Here is a 25054-nt window from a genome sequence, read left to right on the forward strand (position 1 = left end):
ATTTTTAAACATAATCTAAGATGGGCTTACTTTATACTGAATGGCACTCTATACTGAATAATACAATAGACTTCCACTGTACATTTCTGAATTTATAACTATTCATCTACCAGTTGTTAGATTTTTAAGAACCTACCTCAGCCATGTTGATGGATCCCACTGCCAACGTTTTGTAGCCCAAAATAGTTCGATTTTTGTACCGTTTCCTTCTCTGCAGCATAATCTGAAGTTTGTTGCCTTCTCTTTTCAAGAAATGAGGATACTGTACAATACAATTCAACAGTTAAAACTTCCATACTTCTCATATTATTAAACTTTAATCTATCCCCCCATATAGACCAAGGCCTTCCATTGTATAGAAGAGGAAAGTAGGAAGCAAGTTAAATAGCATAACACAGCTAAATAAATCCCAAGACAATCAGTATCTGACAATATTTTGGCAACTGGGAACTTAAATATTTTAATCTCTGTTAAGACTTAGAAATTAAATATTTTATAAACATCACATTTAAAAATGGGAACAAACATTAGTAATACAGGCCATTAACCTTAAAAGAATTAAAATTCACAGGTTCTCCTAGCAAATGATGGTTTGGCACTTCATTTATCTAATTTCCCCTTTATTCTACCCCTTTAACACCAGAGGAAAGAGGAGTTACAAATAGGTCCACAGCTACTTCTAGAGGCAATTTAAAATTCCATCTTCCATATTAAAAGGTATTCTTGGCCTACCGTAAATATATTTTATTATATTTATAAATGGTTCCTACCTAATAGTAGCAGGATTAAAAATGGCTTAACGTATGTAAGATAGTCATCTATTTAAAACTGTCAATGACATTCATTAACATACATTAAAATCTTGTCCTTGTTTTTCAACAAGTTTCATTTTGTTCAGTTACATTTTAATTGTGCTCATGTTTGTAAATGAAAAATTAATGATTCCTATAAAGCTTTGCACTGATTCACATGTAGTTTGTCACTGCATACCTACATCAAATGACAACCTGGTTATCTAAATATATTTTTAGTATATTCATAGACGTTGCTATATTGGATTGTATTCATATGTATTACATTCATACAATATGACAATGTATCATATATATGCATAGATATTAAGTAGGTCTCTATTTGCATAAATAAGTATACATTCAAAACTTATCTTTCTGAAATTTAAAAATGACAATATAAACTAAAAACAACCATGAGATGACAAAACAGCATCTGATCCTGTATATTAATAAACTGTGTACATTTTATATGAAATGGAAATGATATACAGAATGCTCAATTTTACCAATTCCAAGAACAGCGAATAATATAATGTAAAGGTAGAAATAACAAAGCTAGTTTTTGGTAGACAGAAGCCTATAAAAAAGGAAAAAGTTGGGGAGGATTTTATCTTTTCAGAAAAAGAAATCTTTTGCAAACTCAGATTTGTAATAGCATTCATTAAAATTATTAACAATCACTAGTATTAAAAATTAGAGTAGGTAGGTGGCACAGTGGATACAGTGCTGGGCCTGGACCCAGAAAGATCTGACTTCAAAGCCTGTCTCAGACTAGCTGTGTGACTATGGGAAAGTCATTTAACCTCTGTTGCCTCAGTTTCCTCAACTGGAAAATGGGGACAATAATGACATCTATCTCCCAGGGTTGTAAGAATCAAATGAAATAATAATTGTAAAGTGCTCGGCATAATAATTAGCATATAGCAGGCACTTAATAAATGCTTATTCCCATTCCTATTAAAATTCTGCCCTACCACTACTTCACTGTTATAGTAAAGATAGGTTTGTTTTTTTTATAAGCATAAAAGGTTTAAAAGGATCTAAAACTAAACTAATTTAATTTCTGAAGAAAGAATAAAGGAAAAGGGGTCAGACATGATGAAATACACCTGCAATCCCTGCTGCTGAGGAGGGCTGAGGCTGGTGGATTGCTTTTGCTCAGGAGTTCTGAGCTGCAGTGTGCTAAACAGAGAGTGCATCCTCATTAAGTCTGACACAAATATGGTCAGTCCCTGGGAGGAGGAGGAGGGAGGAAATAGCCATTAAGTACAGAAAAAGAAAAGAATAAAAAGAAACAGACTGATTTAGTAAGCAAATTAAATGGAATTCAGTGGAATCGAGGTTAATGGTTATTATCCTTTTCATTTTTCTGTAATTCACCACAATAATGCTATTGTCATTAATATTTAGACCTAAAATTATGGGGCCACAGCCCCACAGATAATTTTAGTTTGTGTCTATGTGAATATGAGTTTTCTGTATGCAGTCAATAGGCAGAACAAAGGGCTTTCACTCTTAATGAGCACATACCATAAGATCTGAAATGGTTTGGGACATCAGCCTGATGAGGTAGATGGGGTGTTCACAAGGCAGATGAGGCATGCAGGCTGCAGGATGTGAAATATGAGATAAAACGCAAGATGTGACCAGCCACAGATTATGCATCGATGCCTCCACCAAGGACTTATCTGTGTGCTTTCACAAAGCATTCCCCAACTATGTGACATTCCAGAGCAGCACTACCCTTTCCCCTTTTCTGTTCTCCTTGCTTATCTATATGACAAAGAAACCTCCAGAGTACCTGATATTCCAGGCATTCCAGAGCCACGCTTGCCTTTCTTCCCCTTCTCTCTATCCCATCAAACTATATGTATATACACCAGACACTTAACCTGGCTAATTGCTCTGCCTCTCATGGGGAGCAGGCCCACTGGGTGCATCACCCCAATAAATGCCTTTTTTTAAATTGAAGACTGTCCAAGTGAATTCTTTCAGGACACTGTGACTCACATGTCTATTCATCACTCTGGTGCACACCAACATTTTGGGGTGCATGTACCTCATCAAACCTGTAAGATTATCTCCATACTTACCCATTAATTCCAGAGTCACAGAGATGACAACATGAACTGAATGAAGAAGTATACTTCAGAAATATTATGGACTATATTTGCAATAAGTAATAATTTTTTATATTTTAAATTTCTACAATCTTATTTATTTTAAGGGAAAACAATTTGTTTTTAGGCCAAGTCTTAATTTCTATTAAGTTTTGTGTAAAATAGAAGGCAATATGGCAAAGGCTAGCCTTAGATTTAAGAAATGCCCTGAATTCAAATTCCATTTTGACACAAATGAGAGTGCCTAAGGACAAGGCATTTAACCTCGTAGTAACTACAACCCACCTCCTAGGAATTCTCTAAAATATCAAGTTAAAAGAAGGGTAGTTAATAAGTATGAGTGAAGGAAGTTTCCACAAGAGTAAAAGCACAAGTCTGAGTCAAGAAGAAAAAAGGTATATAATCTGTAATTTTTAAAAAAATTCTACTTTAAAGTCTTTTTAAAAAATGAACTTTACAAATATTAACAAGCATAAAAATTCTTACAATCCTTATGCCCCCTAAAAAAGGAAGAGGATTGTATATAAAACAAAACTGCTGAAAAATTATCATTATGCTTATCTGTATCATCTTCAGTAACCAACCAGAGCCTACCAGGCCAGTTCAGTGGTCCAGCTCAAGACTGGAATGAAATAAGATACCAATAGTCCCTTAACAAAAAGAAATTTACTTAGTCATAGCAGAAGAAGGACTTGGAGAACAGGTAATGATATTCAGGGAGGACTTCATTCTGAGGAGCACAACTTTCCTCTGGGGCTAGTTTGACTTCCTAAGTCTGAGAAGAGTTCTAGACTCTGGAGCAGGCAGCTTTTGTATTCAGGAAAGCAGGAAGCTAAGTTAATGGCTGAGTCTTAGTCCCCAAAGCCCATCATCTGAAGGACAGTTTGCATACTTTTTCTGCAAAAACTAACATAACTGGCCCAGGGTAGAGCGATATTGCTCCTACTGAATCTCTTGAACATTCTTTTGCTCTGCGTAATTTTAAAACTTCACAGATGCTCTTTTTTCTCTTTTTATCTTTTATTTTGCATCACAATCACAACTCTCAACCACTCTCACAACAACTCTCCCCTAATTAAAGTCCTCACTTAAAAAAAAAAGTACAAATAGGTAAAACAAACCCACACATTGGCTGTGCCTAAAAATACCTTTTCTGCAACTCTACTGAAATCGCCTCTCTGGCTAAAAGGTGAGAAATACAATTTGGCATCAGTCTTCAGGAGTCATGATTGAAGTTTCCTTTACACTATTTTAGTCATTACATAAATTAATCATCTAGTTCACTGGTTCTCGAACTTTTTGGTCTCAAGACTCTTTTATACTCTTAAAAACTGAGGATCTTTCTCCCAAAAGAGTTTTTGTTGGGGGCAGATAGGTGGCACAGGGGTAGGGCACTGGCCCTGGAGTCAGGAGGACCTGAGTCCAAATCTGGCCTCAGACACATAACACCCATTAGCTGTGTGACTCCGAGCAAGTCACTTAACCCCAATTACCTCACCAAAAAAAAAAAGTTTTTGTTTATGTGGATATCTATTAATATTTACTGCATTAAAAATTAAAATGTCATTAATATTATGAAAACTGTTTTGACCTCATGGACTCCCTGAAAAGGTCTCGGGGACCACCATGGATCCTTGGACCACACACTGGGGAACCTGATCTGGTTCTTCTCACTTCACTCTGTTATCAGTTCAAACCAGTCTTCTGAGGTTTCTCTGAATTAGTTGTTTTTTTCAGGACAATGATATTCATTACATTCATATGCCAGAATTTGTTTATTGATTCCCCAAATTTATAGGTATTCACTTGTTACCACTATTTTTTTCCTTAATAAAACAAAAAATGCTGTTACAATTTTTTGGGGGGTACATACAGGTTCTTTCCTTTGATATCTTTGGGGTATATAAATAATACTAGTATATAACTGGCTCAAATGGTATACAGTTTGGTATACAGCATACTTGAAAATTGTTTTTCATAACAAGAGACAGCATAGTATAATGGATAGAGAATTGGCATCAGAGTCACACAGACTAAGTTCAGGTCCCACCTGACACACGATGGCTCTATGTTTCGATGCAATTCACTAGAAATGCTCTTGACCTTCACTGGTAGAATGAAGTTTCTTCGCTCTGAAGTTCTCCATACCAATGAAATCACAATCCAATACCTATGCCTTTCCCTAATAATGAGATAAAATGACAGCTCCTCAACCACTGTACTAATGTCCTTAAATAGCCCCTCCAAAAACCACCATTTCCATTTTTGTCATCTTCATTAATCTAATGAGTATGAAGTAGAATGATACAGGTGTTCTAATTTGTATTTCTCTTCATTAATGAGTGGAAACATTTTTCACAATGTTGTTGATGCCTTGACATTGTTCTTTTGAGAATGCCAGTTCATATCCTTTTGAACATTTATCTATAAGAGAATGGCTTTTGTTCTTATATATTTATATCAGCATCTCCTTAAACATCTTGGACATCAGACCTTTATAAGGGAAGTTGGATATCAAGTTTTTTCTCTCAATTAACTATTTCCATTATGATTCTAACTACAGTGATTTTGTTTACATAAAATTATTTTATAATTACAATAAATATCAATATACTAATGTAATTATGTAATTTCATTTTATCAAAAATGATTTTATTTCATTTTTGCAATCACTTCATCATGAGTGATATCTTGAGTTTGTGTAATGGCAGCATCAAGAACTCATCCCTTATTCATAGTGGGTTCCCTTCCCTTCTAATTTAATGGTGATATGACCTTTTATATTTAGATCATGAATCCATTTGAAGCTTACTGTAGTAAATGAGGTGAGATGTTATTCTTCAACTAACTTGTCACACTGTTTTCCAATTTTCCCAGCAAGTTTGTCAAATATCAAGTTCTTACTTCAGAAGCTGGTGTCTCTGGCTTCATCAAATACCAAGCTACCATGTTCAATTGTGCTTGGCATCTTGTATACCTAATCTATTGCACTGATCAAATTTTCTATTTTTTTAAACCTGTAGCTAATATTTTTGATGATTACTGATTTTATAATATATTTGTGATCTAGTATTTCTAAAGGCCCTTTTCTTCCTATTTTTTAAATTATTTCCCCTGAGTTTTTTTGTTCCTCTAGTTGAATGTTGTAATTATTTTTTCTTATTCTGATACCTTACCTTTAGTAGCAGTTTAACAGGCATAGCAATGAATCTGTAAATTTATTTTGGATGTACTTTTTTGTTATGTTGACAACAACCACAAATAATCAATACCTCTCCAATTATTTAAATCTTCCTTTATTTCTACAAAGAGAATTCTGTAATGGTTTACATTACATGCCAGTCTTGGCAGCTGGATTACTGACAACCTGCAGTTACATAGAATGGATTTTTCCACCATCTCTTTCTGTGGAGTTTCATTGTTAATGTACACAAATACTGATTATTTCTGTTGGTTTGTTTTATATATAGGTTTTTCATTGAATTTCTTAATCGCTTCAGATTGGTTTTTAGTTGACAGTCCAGGTTTCTCTAAGTAAAACATCATATGGTCTGCAAAAAGCAATAATTTTGTTTCCTTTATGTCTGTGCTTACTTTCTCAATTTCTTTCTCAAGTTTTAAGCTAATATTTTTAGAACTATATCAAATCCCTGTGGCAAAAATAGATATGTTTGTGTTAGATCAAATCTTACTAGAAAAACTCTGGTATACCTCCCAGTGCAGATAATTATAGTTCTTGGTTTTAAACATAGTCTATCAAAAGGAAAGGCCAGTTTATTCTTATAGTTTTAAAAGTTTTTTTTTAAACATAAAATGGAGTTATATTTTACCAAAGTCTTTGTATGCTTCTATTAATATAGTCATGTGGATTTCATTTACTTTTCTTATTAAAATTATCTACTATGCTTATAGTTTTCCTAAAGTTGAATCAACCTTACATTCCTGATATAAATGCACTGTGGTCATAGTATACAGTCTTTTAAATATAATCCTGTAGCCTTTTGCTGAAATTTATTCAGTATTTTAATTGATATTCATTAGGGATACTGATTTATAGTTCTATTTGTCTACTTCTATCTTTCTTTGGTTTCAGAAGCAAGAACCTATTTATGTCATGGGGGAGCCAACATTATGTAATGTTGGAAATAATTGTTCTTTGAATATGGGACAGATTTTATTTGCAATTTCATCTATTCCTAGATTGTTTTCCTCCTTGGTACTTTCTCAAGTTCTTTAAATGACATTAGGCACTTAAAATATCTCTTATACTGTTAATCAGAGTATTTTACATTTCTATAAATATTCATTCACTACATTTCATCAGTCAGCTCTGTCATATAATTGGGACAAGTAGTTTCTAATAATTTACTTCATTTCCTCTTCATTTGTTGTGAATTTGCTTTTCTGAGTTTTCATTATGTCAATTTGGCTTATTTCTCTATTTTTTATGAAAATAGCTAATAGTGTTTATTTTATTATGTTTTTTTATTTTCAAAAACAGTTCTAAGTTTTACTTAAAAATTCACTGGGGTTTGTGCTTCTCAATTGTGGTCATCTCCTTTGATTTTTCAAAATATGTGAAATGAGTTGGGATTTTTTGTTATTTTTATAGTTTTGTTAGTTCCACTGTTCCATTATTTTTCTCTATAGTTGGTAAAAACTTTGAAAGATACCAATTCTCTCTTAAAAATTTTTTTGACTGCATTCCCAAAGTTCATGTAATTGTCATTTTGATTAAGTTATTTAGTATATAAGTACAATGGAAAAAGTACCGACTGTAATCACTACAACTTGGTTCACATTTGACATTAACAATTCTATGATTCTGGCAAGTTACTTTACCTTTCTACATCTTGGTTTCCTTTTTATAAAACTGGGGATTGTAGTTGATGTTTTCTCAGGTCCTCTTCAGATTGAGATCCACGGTCCTAGGATGTCTATGATTTGTTCTAGAACCCACCAAATTCTTTATGTTTATATAACTTATCTTTCATTTTAAGTTTCAAATCATTTCTTCATATTCCCTTTACTGATCACAATTTTTATTGCATTCTGGTTAGTAATTGATGTGTTTAATATATCTGCTTTCCTTCATTTTTTATGAGGTTTATATGCTCTAGCATAGTGTCACTTTTTATAAAGGTGTCTGGCACAACTAAGAAATATATATATAACTTTCAATCTCTATTCGGAAATCACTAGATACGTTCATATTTAACTCCTTTTAAAAGTCTAGTCAGGTTCTTTACTTCTTCCTTATTTATCTTCTTGTTAGAATTGTCTAGATTAAAAAAGAAAAAGAAAAGAATTGTCTATATCTGAAAGGGGCACATTAAGGACTCTTACTATTGCAGTTTTTCTATTTCTCCCTGTAATGCTATTAAGGGTTTCCTTCCAATAGTTGGATGCTATGCTTTTTCAGTGTGTATAATATTTAGTATTGATATCATTATTGACAGCATCTCTAAGTTTAATGTAGTTTTCCTGCTATCAATTTTAATCATTTTTCTAATTGCACTTATGGTTACCACCCCACTCTTTATCAATTCACCCAAAACATGCTAAATTTTGCTCCAGTCTCTTTTAGCCATGTGAATCTTTATATTCTGAGTATTGTTTTTGTAAATAACACATACTGCTGAACTCTGCCTTTGAATGCATTCTGCTGCTCTCCTGAGTTTTATAGGCAAGTTCATCCTATCTACATTTGTCTCCTGTGTTTGTGTTTTAATGATTCTACTCAGTTCTGGTCTTTTCATCATGAATGTTTGAAATTCTTGTATTAAAGGTCCATTTCCCTTCTACTCCCAACCCCATATGATTATCTTTGGTCTTACATTGTAAGTCATTTTTGGTTCTAGTATTTATCTTTTGTCTTTTATAATATCATATTCCATGATTGTCTCTTCACACCAACAGCTGCAGTGCAGTGTTGCATGTTAATGACCAGTTCCTTATTGTTATGGTTGTTTACTGATTTTTTCTTCTTTGATCTGGAAACTCTGGATATTGATAAAGACATTTCTGAATGTTTCCAACTTGGGGTTTCTTTCAAGAAATGACTGAGAAATTATTTGTATTTTGACTCTACCCCTAGTTTCTACCAGATTTGAGCAGTTTCCTTTTATGACTTATTGAAATATGGCATCCAGGTTTTTTGGTTGGACAGGTTTTTCATGAGATCTGATTCTTAAAATGCTCTCTCCCTTGTGCCTGTTTTCTACGTTTTTAACAGTGTGCTACGTATCATAGTTGAAATAGTATCTATTTTAAAGAAGCTAAGATGTCTAAACTCTTTAAGGAGGTCAAGGGGGTCATCTTCAGGAATTGATTGGGTCAGAGGATCAGGGTCATAATAATCTCAGATAACCAGAAAATAATGTTAATGATAAATAAAGAAATTTCCCTTCTTCTATGAGACTTCTTTTTGAGCCAGTGTTGATACTCTGTTGAACATGAAGGCAAACAGAAGTGGAACCTATTTTTCACAATTATATTTTTCTAAATTCTTTATCATAAACAAAGCTGTATATCAATCCTAAACCTGAATCACTCACTGGATTATTCTGCATTAGATATGGCTGAAAGTATTTGGAACTAGAAGAATTTGATTTCAATGACTCCATGGGTAATCTGGTATTGTAAGTGGAAGAAAGACTAGGCTGAGGAAAGGGGCCAGGTGACCTAATGAACAGATACAGTAGTCAAATAGATACCCAGTGGTTGTAGTAATTTTAACAGAGTATGAGGAACCTTATAAATGAGATAAGGAGAGAACCCCTCAGTACCTGGCTCACAATATTTTCTTTCCTCTCCAACTCCTGCCCTCATACTAGGGGACTTCAACACATATGTCGACACTCCTTCAAACACCTTAACTATTCAGTTCTTCAATCTATTCACCTCCTGTGACCTACTCCTCCACCACACAAAGATGGTCATCATACCTTCGATCTTACTATCACAAATGTACCACCTTCATATTCAAGAAATCTGAAATCTTCTTATCTTGCTATAATCTACTGTCTTTCCTCTTCTATCTCAGCCTTCCCATATCAAACCCTCAATTCTCTCCCAGACTATCACACCTGTACAAGCTATTCTATCCTTTATATCCCAACGTGACCTACTGGTGAGCCTGTTTAGATCTACACTGTCCTTTTCTCTTAAGTCTTCTTTTGAGCTTTTCAAGTTTTTCATAACACTTGTACCTTTCCAGTCTTTTTACATTTTACTCCCCCTATGCGTACATACTCTGTGATTCAATGGTACTGGCCTCTTTGTTGTTTCTTGCAAAAGACACTATATCTCTCAACTCTCTGGGCTTTTCCACCAGCTGTCCTCATATCTAAATTGTTCTCTCTCCTCACCTCTGCCTCTTGACTTCCCTCAAGTCTCAACTAAAAGTCCATATTCTACAAGATTTTTTTTCCCAATCCCAGTGCCTTCTCCCAAGATTATTTCCAATGTATCCTAAATATATCTTGTCATCTTCCCATTTAGACTGCTCCTTAAGAGGAGGGATTGTTTTTGCCTTTCTCAGTACCTCTAGGACTTAGTACCTAGTCATTGCTTAATAAAAGCTTGTTGATTTGTCTTGGTGCCCTCTTTAAAACACTCCTGCAATGTATATGAGAAAGCTAGGTTCCTCTACATTAACATCTTAGCTAGAAATTCTCCATGTGTAGTTTCCCTAGATAGATAAATAGGTAGATAAACACATACATATGCAAATACATATATACACATACATATGTAAATACATATATACACATACATGTATACACACACATACACTTAACATGTTAGAAATAATAATCTGAACTAATGTTTTCCTTCTTTATTGATTTCCCAGAAAAAATTTAGCATCAAAAATTTACCTTATATGTATTTTTCTCTTTCATTTGCATATTCTTTTTCTTATATGGTTAGTGAAAAAAGACATACTAACTCTACTAAGTCAAAAGAAATTCTCTAATCAATAAAGATTAAGCTGTGAAAAAGATACAAATTCCTACAATAACAGACATTTTAAGATTGAGGAAAAGTTTCAGAAACTGAAATCAAATACAAAAAAACTAATCACTGCACATTTACTTCTAAAAGAATTTCATTACCTGTAGTGAAAATGTTAGTGCAAGATCAGTTTCCACTTGTCCACTGGGGGGCAGCACAATTTCATGAGACCTCAGTATGCGCTTTGAGCCCTGCAATAAAAAGAAAACCTCTCACCAGATAGAAAAGCAATAGCAGCCTCCTGATTGAGAGATAACACGAATCTAGTTATGAAAAAAAAACTAAGTTATACAGAGAAAAATCAATTATACACAAATTATCTTCTGAAACTACATAGCATACAAGATCCACATCACTGAAATTAATAGCTGACAAGGTGATGTCTTCAAGATGTTGAAACAATCAATATACTAAATGTTGTTGTTATTGTTGTTATCTGTCCTTCTTTCTTGAAGAGGACCATGACATCAGTGATGCTATGACTTGCAAGTGAATTGGATTTAAGTGAGGGAGGGCTGTGCAAAGTCATCAGCCTCAATTTCTCCTCTGGAGCCATCTGAGTCCAGTGATGAGATATAAATCAGGATTAACGGGAGATGGTCCTCATATACTAAATGAGGATCTACTAAATAACGCTATCTGGACTTCAAAAGGGTTCTAATCAAAATCCAGTGGTTTTACTGGGGCTCAAATGCGGAAATTTTGTTACATGCTTATAACCAAAAAACGCTAAAACCTCTACTGTAGCATATCCAATCTAGCTGAGCTAATCACAGGACATTCTTACTCAGCTACTCTCCCCTCATTATAATGCCATCAAAGGGCAAGCTGAGAGCTACTCTAGAAGTTTTCAAGTTCTTCAACCAGGCAACAGCCTTTCCTGACTGGCTTCTCACTGCCTGCAGACATCTGTACTAGATTCCATAGTGAGGGGAAAAAAAAATAAAAAGAAACTAATCAAGTAAAGGAAGATGATTCTTTTTTTTAATCTTTTATTCATTTTAAATGTAAATACAATAAAGAGAAAAAATACTGCAATGTACACAGCAGAACATAAGAGAGGATTCAATATAAAATGATAAAACTCCATTTCAAGAAAACCTGCACGAAAAAATACATTGTTTTCAAAGCTACCCAGTTTTTCTTTGCTTCCTTGTAGGTTTTCTTTTGTTTTTTGCTGTGCACTTTTTAACTTTATTTTTTTCCTCTCTCTCCCTGCTTCCCCCTCACTCCACCCTAAAGAAAGCTATAATTAAACATGGATATTTATACATGTACTAGATATCTAAAAGCATACATATATATACACACATACATTCATACACATATATGTAAGACCATAGTATGCATATTTCCACTTGTTATGTCTTTCTTAGCATCTTCCTTTACAGGTCCAAGCCTTTCCATGTTTTTCTAAAACAACTAGCTCATCTTTTCCTACAACACAACAGTATTCCAATACAATCATATCCTATCTGAGAGATTGTCTATGAAAGTTTTTCCCCAATTTTCTACATTCCTTATATTTTTGGCTGCATTGATTTTATTTACACAAGAAAATTTTAATTTAAAATAATCAAAATTATCCATTTTACACTTCAAAAATGCTCTTGCCTTATAATATAGTTTAAGGTCTGATACTGCTGAATCTCCTTCCTTTACATTTCCTCCCATGGTTTCCTTAAAATTCCTGACCTTTTATTCTTCCAAATGAACTTTGTTATAATTTTTTCTAACTCAGTAAGATAATTTTTTTAGTAATTTAATTAGGATGGCATTGAATAGCTATATTAGTTAGGTAAAATTGTCATTTTTTTATTATCTTGGTTTTACCTACCCATGAACTTAATTCCATGAATACCCATGAAGCTATAATTACCTTTGTGTATTTTCCTCTTTTCCATTTTTCCTCACTATCCTTCTCACCCTATTTACTCTATCCCTTCTCATTCATCTATTTTACTTTTACCCGCTACCTTGCCCCCCTAATTCCTTAATCTTCCCACCCTTGTAAGAATCCCTTCCTTATCCTCACTCCCTCCATCCCCTTGCCCTTCTTTCTTTCTGAATATAGGATATTTTTATACCCTATTAGATATATATGATGCTCCCTCTTTAACATTTCCCAATGCAAGTAAAGTTGCAGCACTATCTGCCTTCCCCCCATTAGCTTCTTTTGTATTAATTCTCCCTTTTGTGCCTCATTTGTATGAGAAAATGACTTTATCATTCTTTAGTTTTGTTTTTTTTAGAATTACCCCATCATACACAGCTTAGTCTTTCTTTCAAACTACCCAAATGATGATTAGTCAAGAGTACTGATAACATTTTCACATATAAGAAGTAAACAATCTGACCTTAATGAGTCCTTTATAATTGGTCCTTAATGTTTACCTTATATTTCTCCTGGATATGTCACATTTTCAATTAAGATCTGCTGTTTTTGTCACAAATACCTGAAAGTCTTTTGGTTCATTAAATGTCATTTTCCCCCCCTTCAGGATCATACTTAACTTTGCTGGGTAAGTTTCCCTTGATCATAACCCCAGTTCTTTTGCTCTATAAAATATCGTATTCTAAGACCTGTGGCCCTTCAACATAGTAGCTGCTAGGTCTCATGTAATCCTTACTGTAGCTCCATAATATTTAATTTTTTTTCTTGTTGCTTTCAATATTTTCTTCTTAACCTGGAAACTTTGAAACTTGGCTATGAAATTCCTGTAAGTTTTCCTCCTGTGAACTTTTTCAGGTGATGATTGGTGGATTTTGTCTATGCTTTGTCTTGTTGTTCTAGAATTTCAGGGCAATTTTCTTTGATTATTTCTTGTAACATTTTATCAAGATTTTTTTGGTCATAATTTTCAGGTAGTCTGGTTATTCTTATATTATTTCTCCTCATTTGGGTATCTTTGAACGTCATTAGCTTCCCCTTGCCAAATTATAATTTTCAAGGAATTATTTTCCTTAAGTTTTTTACTCTCTACTTGAAGTTGGTTGATTTTCTTTTCATATTTTCTTGGATTGCTCTTATTTTTTTTCCAAATTTTTCCTTGATCTATCTTATTTGATTTTTAAAGTCCTTTTTAAGTTCTTCTAAGAACTCTTTTTGGACTTGGGTCATTTGACATTTCTCATTGAAAAAGAAGGGGCTTTTTTTTTTTTATTTCCATCTTCCTCTGAATATGAACCCAGATCTTCTCTATCCCCATAGTAACTATCTATGGCTGGGTTCTTCCTCCTCTGCTTATTCTTTTTTATTTTTATTTTATTTTGTTTTTAGCAGTCATTAGTATAATTAAGTTCTAGTCCCAAGGTGTGCGGAATGATGCCCTGAGTCTCAGGTCCTTCTTACTGTTATTTTCTGAGATCTGTCCTGGGGCCTAACCTTGAGCTCTGCTCTCCTCTCCACTCCTAAACCACAGCTAGGGCCTCAGACACTCTGTCCCACAAATGTTCTTGCTCCCTGCAGTCCCCCAGGTGGCTCCAAACTACAGCTATCATCTCTGCCCTGGAATTGAAACCAAGGACTCTGCCCCACTCCTCTGCTACTACACTCACCAGGCATATGCTAACTCCTTCTCCCCACAGGCGCAGCCCAGGACCAGTCTGTTCAGCAACAGCTGTGCTTGGCATCTCTTGAAAGTGGAAGGTTCTTCAATCTAACTCCCTACAGAGTCTGTGAGGTGAAAGTTCCTAAGGCTGAGGCTGCCTCCCAACCCAGTTGCCCCAGGGTTTGTTGTTTGTTGATTCCACAGAGTCAGCCTGCCAAACCTCCAGCCCTAGGATGTGGGGTATTTCCTGGGGTCTTCAAGTTGTCTTAGGAGGACAAGAGTTTTACTCCAACTTTTGTTTATTTTGGCTGATCTACAATCCCTCTAAGCAATGTACTGCCCTTTTTTATGGAGGAAATTTGAGGAGCCTAAAGTTTTCTGACCTACTCTGCCATCTTCCCAGAATCCTCTTGAGAAGATGATTTTTAACCTAAAGGAATTCAGATTCTAACTAGGAATCCAGGACATTCCATCATGACATAACTAAAGAACTTTGAAAGAGCAATATTGGGGGGGGGGGGGGGAAGAAGGTCATGCTGAACAATTGTGTGAAGAAGTAGAATTTACTGGGCAGTTAGGTGGCGCAGGGGATAGAGCTCCTGCCTTGGAGTCAGGAGGACCTGAGTTCAAATGGGACCTCAGACACTTGACACTTATTAACTGTGTAACCATGGGCAAGTCACTTAACCCCAACTGCCTCACCAAAAAGCAAAAAAAAAAAAGTATAATTTACCAAAGGCAAGGCTTCCTCCAAGGAATAAAATAATCCATTCAATTGCAAGTCAAATCACTTACCTCCCTGAGCCGTTTCCTAATCTTTAAAATGGGAACACACATACTACCTATTTCACAGAGTTCCTATAAAGAAAATAATATATATACATATGTAGTAAAGTACTATATAAAGGTAAACTATTATCATTGTTATTTGCCTAATATTACATTCTGACAGAAGAAAAACTTTTCTTAAGTTAGTTTACCCACACAGTTGTTATCTAAGATATCTGATGATCACTTTCTCATCCTCATCTAGAGAACATTCCAAATCTTCCTTTAGAGTCCTTAATGACTCATGGTCTCCCAAAGACCCTGGTTAGGTAACTCCTCATAACAATATATTATATCCAATTATGTGATAAAGATGTTGGAAGATCAGTAAGAGTCAAATCATATTATGTGTGAAAGACAAAAACCCCTAAAATGTCAGTGGCAGAGCTGGCAAAAGATGAAATACAATGGAGACAACGTAGCAACAATAAGTTGTTAAATTACATAGGATGGGTGAGAGAGCTTAATAACAAAGATGTCTGTAAAATTAAATCTAGTTAAGCTAGGAGAGTTAATTGTGCAATGTCTGTACCCTGAGATCAGACCTGGAAACCCAGTGAGATTATAACTCCATCATATTCCAGTATATAAAGAGATCACGAAAAGAGCTATATAAATCTCTGAGACAAGATACAACTAATTTGGACAGAGAAAATAACCTTACACTAATGAGAGAGAAGCATAACATAACCAAAGTTATTATCATTATTATTAGGGGAGTCTAAAAGCAGAGGAAAAGATTATTCAAACCTTAACAGCCAAAGGAACTTAATTCAGTCCAAATATTTATTTAGTACGTACTCTGTAACAGGCTTTGGAAATAAAAATATAATAAAATATACATAAATATAATATAATAAATATAAAATATAAATAAAATATATAATAAAAACCCAAAGAAATATACACAAATAACTGGAATGCAAATTATAATCTGCTTATTCAAAGAGGAAATCTAAAAATGATAAGAAAAGTGTGGTATCAAATAGCAAAGGAAATAAGTTTCACACCAAATTAGGATGGGTCTCAAATTGCTGAAAATACTCTTATCTGACAAGTTAGTTTGAAATAGTATAATATCTCAAAGAAAAAAGGGCAAGTATTTTTCTTAAACATTTAAAAATAATTCCAAAAAATGATATACATATCTGACTTGTTTTATGACACTATTCAAGATATTTTTTTCAGACCTCCACTAAAAATCTGAATAGTATGTGATAAGAAAAGAACCTTAGAACCCATCACCACTTATCAATTTCTTGGAGTGGCCTGTTCTAGGTAAGGATAATGTTCGTCAGGAAAAACAAGACTGTTTATAGCATCTAAGTCAAGTGCAGTACAAAAGCTTTTTGGGGAAAAAAATTACCAAATCCTCTGTTTGGTCCATAATATTGCAATAATAGAAGATTCCAGCATTGTAGATAAAATACAGAAAATTCGAGTGATAAAAGGGCCTGTTCCATGGACATAAACAATTTAATTAGTTGCCAAGAACAACATGTTATTCTGCTTGGCTACCTGAATGTATACCTGGAGGAAAAGTTTTGTCATACTTGTTTGCAAATTGTCTCCATTAGACTATGAGTTCCTTGGCAGCAAGACTCTCTTTTGCCATTCTTTATAACCCTAGCACTTAGCACAGTGTCTGGCACATGGTCGGTACTTAGTAAATATTTGCTGAATGACTGACCCAGTCAAGGAATGGTTTAGCATTTATAGTGTGGTGCATAGCACTGAAATCGGAGTCAAAGCATCTGATGTGAAGAATAATCTAGAGAGATAGAGATAAATGAATACAGGTACCTCTACTTTTATGTCAAAAAGAGATCCTAAAACGTAGATTATAAAGTCACTATAAATAAAAGTTCTTAAATTGAGATCAGTGAATTTGTTCAAAAAATTTTTTGACAACTCCATTTGATTCACATTGTAATCCCATGTATTTTATTTTATAAATTTAAAAACATTATTCTAAGAATCCACAGGCTTCACCAGATTGTCAATTGTCCATGATGCAAAAAATTGTTATGAACCCCTGCTCTATAAAACAAACTGAGCACAGATCATGGCACATGCCTATTCAATCTATCAACAAACATATATTAGGGGACTATCATTTTCTGTTTTAAATACTGGGAGACACAAATATGACAGTAAGATAATCCTCACCTTCAAGGATCTTAATTGTCCTGAGGGGATAGGATATATTCAGATATAACGAAACTCAGGATACAGAATAATGAGGTTGGAGGAACTAAGTACTAGAAAAAATTGGGGAAAAGGTCACTTGAAAGAGGTGGCACTTGAGTTGAACCTTGAAAACAGCAAGCAGATCCAAAAGGCAGAGCAAGAGAGCATTTAAGGTATAAAGACTGTGCAAAGGAATACAGATAACAGATAGAATGTGATGCATGAGGAATAGCAAGCAAGCCAGTTTGGCTGACGTGTGGAAAATATGAAGGAAAAGCCTTATAAGGATTAGCTGGTGCTAGATCATGAAGGGCTTTAAATGCTAAACAACGGCCCTTGTATTTTATCCTAGAGGCAACGAAGAATTAGCTTAGCTTCTTGAGCAGGGGAATGACAGCACCTGTACTTTAGAAAAGTCAATCTGACAGTTATTTGGAAGTTAGATTGGAGAGGGAAAACAACTGTATGCAGGGAGAGCAATTAAGAGGGAATTGCAAAAGTCCAGACAAGAGGTAATTATGGCCTAGATGAAGGTGGTTGTGGCATGAGTGGCAAAAAAAAAAAAAAAGGACAGAAGCAAAATATGTTGGGAAAGTGGAATCAATGAGATATGGCAACAGACTGGACATAGGGATGGTGGTACACGAGAATGAAGATACCTCCTAGACTGTGAACCTGGATGACTGAAAGAAGGGCAATTCCCTCAAGAAAAACAAAAATGCAACACTTAAAAAAAAAAGCTCATTTCTATTTCTGGATGTGGTAAGTTTGAAATGTCTATGTGACATCCAGATTGAAATATCCAGAAGGAAGCTGGAGATGTGAAACAGAAGCTCAGGAGGTTGATATGTAGTTTTAGAAGTTATCTACTTAGAGAAAATAGTTGAATCCTTAGGAGATGAGATCACCAAGAAAAAAGGCACAGAGAGAGAGGAGAGGGCCCAGAACAGAGTGTTGGAGATTGTTGTTACATAAGGTATTTGTAAGATTAGGATCCTGCAAAGGAGAATAAAAATAACCAGTCTGACAGGTAGGAGAATGATAGAGTAAGCCAGGAAAACTTAGAAGGAAAGGGTATACAGAAGAAGTGGACTTTCAGCAAGGCTGGTTGCAAGGTTGCAGGATGATCAATAAGGATAAAGATTAAGGAAAGGTTGTCAGATTTGGCAAAAAGAAGATCACTGTTGACCATGTAAAGAACAGTTTAATAGTAAAGAACCAGTAGGACTGGAAATTATATAGCAAGGGGCTAAAAGTGAATGGAAGTAATGGGTATGGATAGATTTTGCTACATTTTAACTATTAAGGGGAGGAAAGATAAAAGACTGTAACTTGAAAGCATAGTAAAGTGAAGACATTTTTAAGGAAGTAGATCTGGGTATGTCTGAGGGAAGTAGGAATGAAGCCAATAGGTTGAGACTGAAGGTTATTAAAAGGGGGATAAATGAGGGGGAAAATGTGAAAATGGAAATGGAGTAAGGGGTTGGTATTGACAAGAACAAGTACCACCTCATTTTCTTACAGTGGGACAAAGGAGGCAAGATGATTCAGAGGAGCGATTTGAAGAGTAGAGAAAGAGGGCCTTAACTTTTTTCAGTAAAATAGGAGATTCTGCTAAAAAAAAAAAAAGGAAGGGAACAAGTAGGGGGTATGGCTTCAGAAAAGATGAGGTTTGAAGTTAAAGTAAGGAGTATGATAAAAAGTCTCTAAGAGAAGAGTAAAAAACTAGTGTGCAAAATCAACGACCCAGCTGAGATTGGATAACATATTTATATATGGAGCCCACTGAGTACAGCTGTGTGATTTACTTCAGAGGTATTCAGCACCGTGTGAGAAAAAGTGGAAAGTGTGAATGCTGAGAATTATCAAGGGTTAAGGTTTGTAAAGAAGTAAGTGGCTATCAATTGCCTCCAAAAAAAAAAAAGAGGAAGAGGAGGAAAAAAAATTAGTAAAACTATTCATTGTATTGAAAAAGTGAGAAAACATATACAACATTCCAGACATAAGTATCTTTTACATCTGCAAAGGAATTTGGGAAGCACCTTCCCATATTTCTTGTTTGAGGTCATGCTTGTTCTTAGTAATTCTGAAACATTCACTTTCAATTCTTTTGTGGTGGTTGTTAAATCCATTTATACATTGGTATAGTCACTGTATATATTTGTTTCTTGATCGGTTTGCTTCATTTTGTATTAGTTCATGCAAGTTGTTCCATATTTCTCTATAATCATATTTTTTGGCTTCTTACAGTAATATAATGTACCATTACATTCATGTACCACAGTTTGTTTAGTCATCTCCCAACTGATGGACATCTACTTTGGGTCCAGTTCTTTGGTACCACAATTATGCTGCCATGTATATTTTGCTATATATAGGGATTTTCTTCTTATCTGTGACCTCCTTGGATTATATGACTAAGATTGTATCATCTGGTGTCAAAAGGTGTGGGCATTTTAATCACCTGCACCATTCAAAATTGGTTCCTAAAAAGTTTGTAATGATTTGGAGCTCCACCAAAAAAGTACCAGTGTTCCCATTTTTTCACAACACCTCTAATATTAACTATGGCCATCTTTTTTCATTTTTGCAAATTTTTTGGATGTGAGGCAAACCTCAGGGCTAGTTTAATCTGCTCATGATTACTGATTTGGAACATTCTTTCATATGCTTAATAAAAGTCTGTGATTCTTCTTTTGAAAAGAGTAACATGACTTTAATTTTTATTGTACATTTCATATTCAGGACACATATCAAATTTGAATCTACTTTAAAATATGGCATAAGTTGTTGGTCTAAAGTTATTTTCTACCATGGTGTCTGCTTTTGAGTTTTCCCAGTAGTTTCAATCAAATAAGAAATTTTCCTAAATAATTTGGGTTTTCTTGGTTTATAAAACACTGGGCTATGCTGTTCCATTGTTTTGGGTTGTCCCTTGTGTAGTCTGCATTATTAACTATGCCTTATCAAATGCTTTTGATGACTGCAATGCTTTTGATGACTGCTGTTTAATCATATAGTTTGATATATGGAAATATTATTCTTCTTTTATTCTTACATCTTTTCATTATTTCCCTTGGTATTCTAGATCTTTTGCCCATTAAATGAATTTTGTTATTATTTTGTCAAATTCTATAAAGTATCACCTTGATAATTTGATTGGTATAACATTAAAACTGCAAATTAACTGTGGTAGCATGGTCATATTTCTTTACTGGCATTGCCCAGCCAAGGACACTGAATATTCCTTGAGCAATTTAATTTACACCATACTTCTTTAAGGGGCATTTTGTAATTGAACGAAGTATTGTATGTGCTTTGGTAGAATGATTTCCTCTCCCCGCTCCAGTTTTTTGAATAGGACTTACCATTCTGTTACTGCCTCCTGGAATGTGTTGTTATATAGAAATGCTATTCACTTCGGATTTGTTTTTGGTGGTGGGGTAATTTTGTAGCCTAAAAATTTGCTGAAGGTGTTGTCTCTTAGTATCTTTGCTGGCTTTCTAGAGTTTTCTAAGTAATTCATTATGTCATCAGCAAATAAGAGTAGTTTTTTCCTCTTCTTTGCCTATGTTTATGTCCTTAAATTGTTTGTCTTATCATATTACTATGGCTAGTATTGCTACAAATACATCAAATAATAGCAAGGTGAGTGGATATCTTTTCTCTTATTTATTGGGAAAGCATATGCTGCTTGTTTCTAGTTTTAGATTTTATAATGTTAAAAAAAAGTTATTCTACACCTGATCTTAGGATTTTAAGTATACATAAAATTTGTATATTATCAAAGGCAGACTTTTTTGATGTTTTTGTTTATAATATAAATGTTTATTCTTTTCCTATTATTGAACTTTCCTGCAAAATTGTTCATAATAAATGATGAATTTAGAATAAAAAAAAAAGAAATAAGTGGTTATAGGATAACAAGGCAAGGGACTCAACTGCAAAAGTCCAGACAAGAGGTAATTATGGCCTAGACGAAGGTGGTTGTGGCATGAGTGGCAAAAAAAAGAGGACAGAAGCAAAATATGTTGGGAAAGTAGAATCAATGAGACATGGCAACAGACTGGACATAGGGATGGTGGTACATGAGAATGAAGATACCTCCTAGATTGTGAACCTGGATGATTGAAAGAAGGGCAATTCCCTAAGGAAAAACAAAAATGCAACACTTGAAAAAAAACAAAAAACTCATTTCTATTTTTGGACGTGGTAAGTTTGAAATATCTATGTGACATCCAGAGAAGACTCCCAGCCATGACAGCTGACTGTATAGAGGCTGCCCAGCACCTATTCACACCCCTAGAATTGAAAGGGCTCCTGGAAGGTCCAGGAAGCAACAGTAACCAGTGTAACCACTGCCTCTAAGGTCCTGAGAATCCTGCATGAAACTCCACAGAAGGCCCATAAACCTCAAAGATCTAGGTAGGTCTAATTCCACAAAGAAGTTGTCACAGGAATTCAGGTAACATAGGGTAAGATCAAGTAGGGGCAACCTCCCCAATCCAAAGCATAGCACTAAGGCTATCACAGTGTAGAAGAAATCACTTACTGTAGTTTCTCACTGGATTTCTTAATCATTATTTGGCTTGGTGCGAACTTCAGGTTTTTGCTAGAGTAGGTATATGGGAGGTGGAAAGTTTGCCTCATTTTTAAGGCAGCTATTTTTGGCTAAAAGTATTGTGCTGATTGTTTTCTTAATATAGAATCATCCTTAATGTAAATTTAATCTCATATTAAATCTGGTGGGGACATATTATGGTCTTGTTGGAGGTTTTCTGTTTATAATTTTGTTATTAATATTCATCAATGATATTTGTATATAATACTCTCATTGCCTTGTTCTTCCCTGTTTCAGTCATCAGGACTATATTAGACTCATAAAAAAGTCTTGTAGTGTTTCCTCTCTTTAGAGAATTAGCATTACTATTTCTTATTCCTTTTTAAAATTCTGAACTTACACACATACAAAAGAACATTTCCATACACACAGAAGAACATAAACAGGATGCTCTATGAACCCGCAAATCTTAATTACCACTTGATCTTTTTATAAGTATATAATAAATTCTACATGTTACTTTCAAAATTGCCTATACTTGCTATGCTTCCCTATGAACTTACTTCAATTTTCTTCAATGCATTCTTTAAAATATTTCAATGTCTTTCTTTTAAAAAAAAAAATGACATCATACTACTAGGTCTGTATCCCAAAGAGATCAAAGGAAAAGGAAAAAGACCTATTTGTACAAAATTATCTACAGCAGTTTTTGTACTGGCAAAGAATTGGACATTGAGAGGATGTCCATCAACTCAGGAACAGCTGAACAAGTTGTGGTATATGATTGTGATGGAATACATTGTGCTGTAAGAAATGACGAGGAGACAGTTCCATGGTTCCGCCTCTGGGAGCCAAAATAGCAGAGTAAGAAGTAAGTTGCTCTCACACTCCCTTACTGACCTTTGAAAGCCCAGAAAATATCACCTCAGGAAAAACCCTGGAACAGCTGAACCACCAGAAAGATGGAGTACAGCAGTCTAGTAGCCCAGGAAGCTTAGGGGATTAACATGAAAGACCGCTCTCCCTCGGGGGGAGGGAGGGGAAGCAGTACAGAACAGGAAGCATCCCACCAAGCCAGTGGAAAGCCCCACCTCTGCACATCAGGGGGAAATATTGAACCCCAGGATGGTGGAACAAGGAAGCACCAACACCAGGACCCCCGAGTACCTCAGTATGGGCAGGGGAACCAGTGGAAACCAGCTCGTTAAGAGGCTTAAGAGAATGAAGTGTCATGAAAATCCAGGAGACAGTATGCAAGAAAAAGTGATTAATAGTGATAAAATGTTACAAGGATCAAGAAAGATGGGGATTGGGAGCAATTAAGAAACCATTGATAACTTTGCAGAGAACAGTTTCAGTTCAATGATGAATTCAGAAGCAAAAGTGCAGATATTTTAGAAGAGACTAGGAAATTTGGGGCACAGAGTATAGACAACTTTTTCAGAGTTTAACTGAGAAGGGTAGGAGAAATAGAAAAGATTTGTTACCAGGATGGTAGGATTAATTAAGAGTTTTTAAGAACAGAAGAGGCAGGAGGCAGAGTCAAGATGGCATAGAAAAGGCAGGGAGTGGCCTGAGCTCTCCCCTAAACCCCTCCAAATACCTTTAAAAAATGGTTCTAAACAAATTTTAGATCAGCAGAAAACAGAAAAAAGGTGTGAAACAAATTTCTAGCCCAAGACAACTTGGAAGGTCAGCAGGAAAGGTCTGTTGCATCAGGGTAAAAGAGGAGCACAATCTAGTGCAGGCTGTGCCAGTGAAGACCAGTAGTAAGCCCTGGGGCTACTCAATCACTGGCAGCAGTGGCGGTTTCTAGACCTCTCAGCCCACAGACATTGAAAACAATTTGGAAGGATGACAGGAGAGGTCTGTCCCACCTAGTTGAGAGTGGAGTACAATCAAGCACAGGCTGCGCCAGCACAGCCCAGGCCCCATAAAACAAGAAGTAGACCATGGGAGCCACTGAATCAGTAGCAGCAGCTGTTTCTGGAGCTCTCAAGCCACAAACAGTAAGGGGGTAGAACTGGATAGGAGATTACATTAGGCTTTTTGCTAGCACTGAGACAGGACTCTGTTGCTTTGCCTATACTTAGATCCAGGTTGCAGTCTTAGGTGGCAGTCCAAGGGCAAGGAGGAGCCTAGTGCCACAGCAGAGCTTGTGGCCCCAGTGGTGTAGAGACCCTCTTCACAGTTCCAGAGCAGAAAAGAGTGTTTGTGGTTGCTCACAGACCAGAGCACAGGCCAGGACAACTGAACACTTACAGGTTCCTAGAAGTATCTCTGAAAACAGCTGCACAAAACCCCTGAACCTTGAGACAGTACACCCTCCACACTGGAAGCAGAGCTCAGCTTTAGCAAAAAGTTAAAAGTCAAGTAATAGGCTGGGAAAATGAGCAAACAATGGGGAAAAAAAAACCTCGACTATAGAAACTTACTATAGTGACAAGGAAGATCAAAACACACAGTCAGAAGAAGACAACACAGGCAAAGCTCCCACATCCAAAGTCTCCAAGAAAATATGAATTGGTCTCAGGCCATGGAAGAGCTCAAAAAAAGATTTTGAAAATCAACTAAGAAAGGTAGAGGAAAAATTAGGAAGAGGAATGAGAGTGATCCAAGAAAATCATGAAAAACAACTCAAAAGCTTGGTAAAGGAGATACAAAAAAATACTGAAGAAAATAACACCTTAAAAAGCAGACTAGGCCAAATAGTAAAAGAGGTCCAAAAAGCCAATGAGAAGAGTGTCTTAAAAAGCAGAATTGCCCAAAGGGAAAAGGAGGTCCAAGAGCTCACTGAAGAAAATAATTCCTTAAAATCTAAAATGGAGCAAATGAAAATTAATGGCTTTGTGAGAAATCAAGAAACAATAAAACAAAATCAAAAGAATGGAAAAAATAGAAAACAATGTTTATCTCATTGGAAAAACAACTGACCTGAAAAATAGATCCAGGAGAGATAATTTAAAAATTATTAATCTACTTGAAAGCCATGAT

The 25054-nt window shown here is 35.2% G+C and overlaps 1 protein-coding gene across 1 annotated transcript in view; it reads right to left on the bottom strand.

Moving 5' to 3' along the window:
* The window catches only part of PACS2 (phosphofurin acidic cluster sorting protein 2), a gene marked incomplete at its 5' end in the record, with an annotated part of 225535 nt that overhangs the window by 197294 nt on the left and 3187 nt on the right, over positions 1-25054 (bottom strand). Inside the window, 2 exons of the mRNA XM_027842835.1 lie at positions 137-262; positions 11032-11121. Of these exons, the coding sequence (XP_027698636.1) occupies positions 137-262; positions 11032-11121 (216 nt within the window). The remainder of the gene's footprint in view (positions 1-136; positions 263-11031; positions 11122-25054) is intronic.

Source organism: Vombatus ursinus, unplaced genomic scaffold, assembly GCF_900497805.2.
Source record: "Vombatus ursinus unplaced genomic scaffold, bare-nosed wombat genome assembly UNPS02014890.1, whole genome shotgun sequence".
Lineage (NCBI taxonomy): Eukaryota > Metazoa > Chordata > Mammalia > Diprotodontia > Vombatidae > Vombatus > Vombatus ursinus.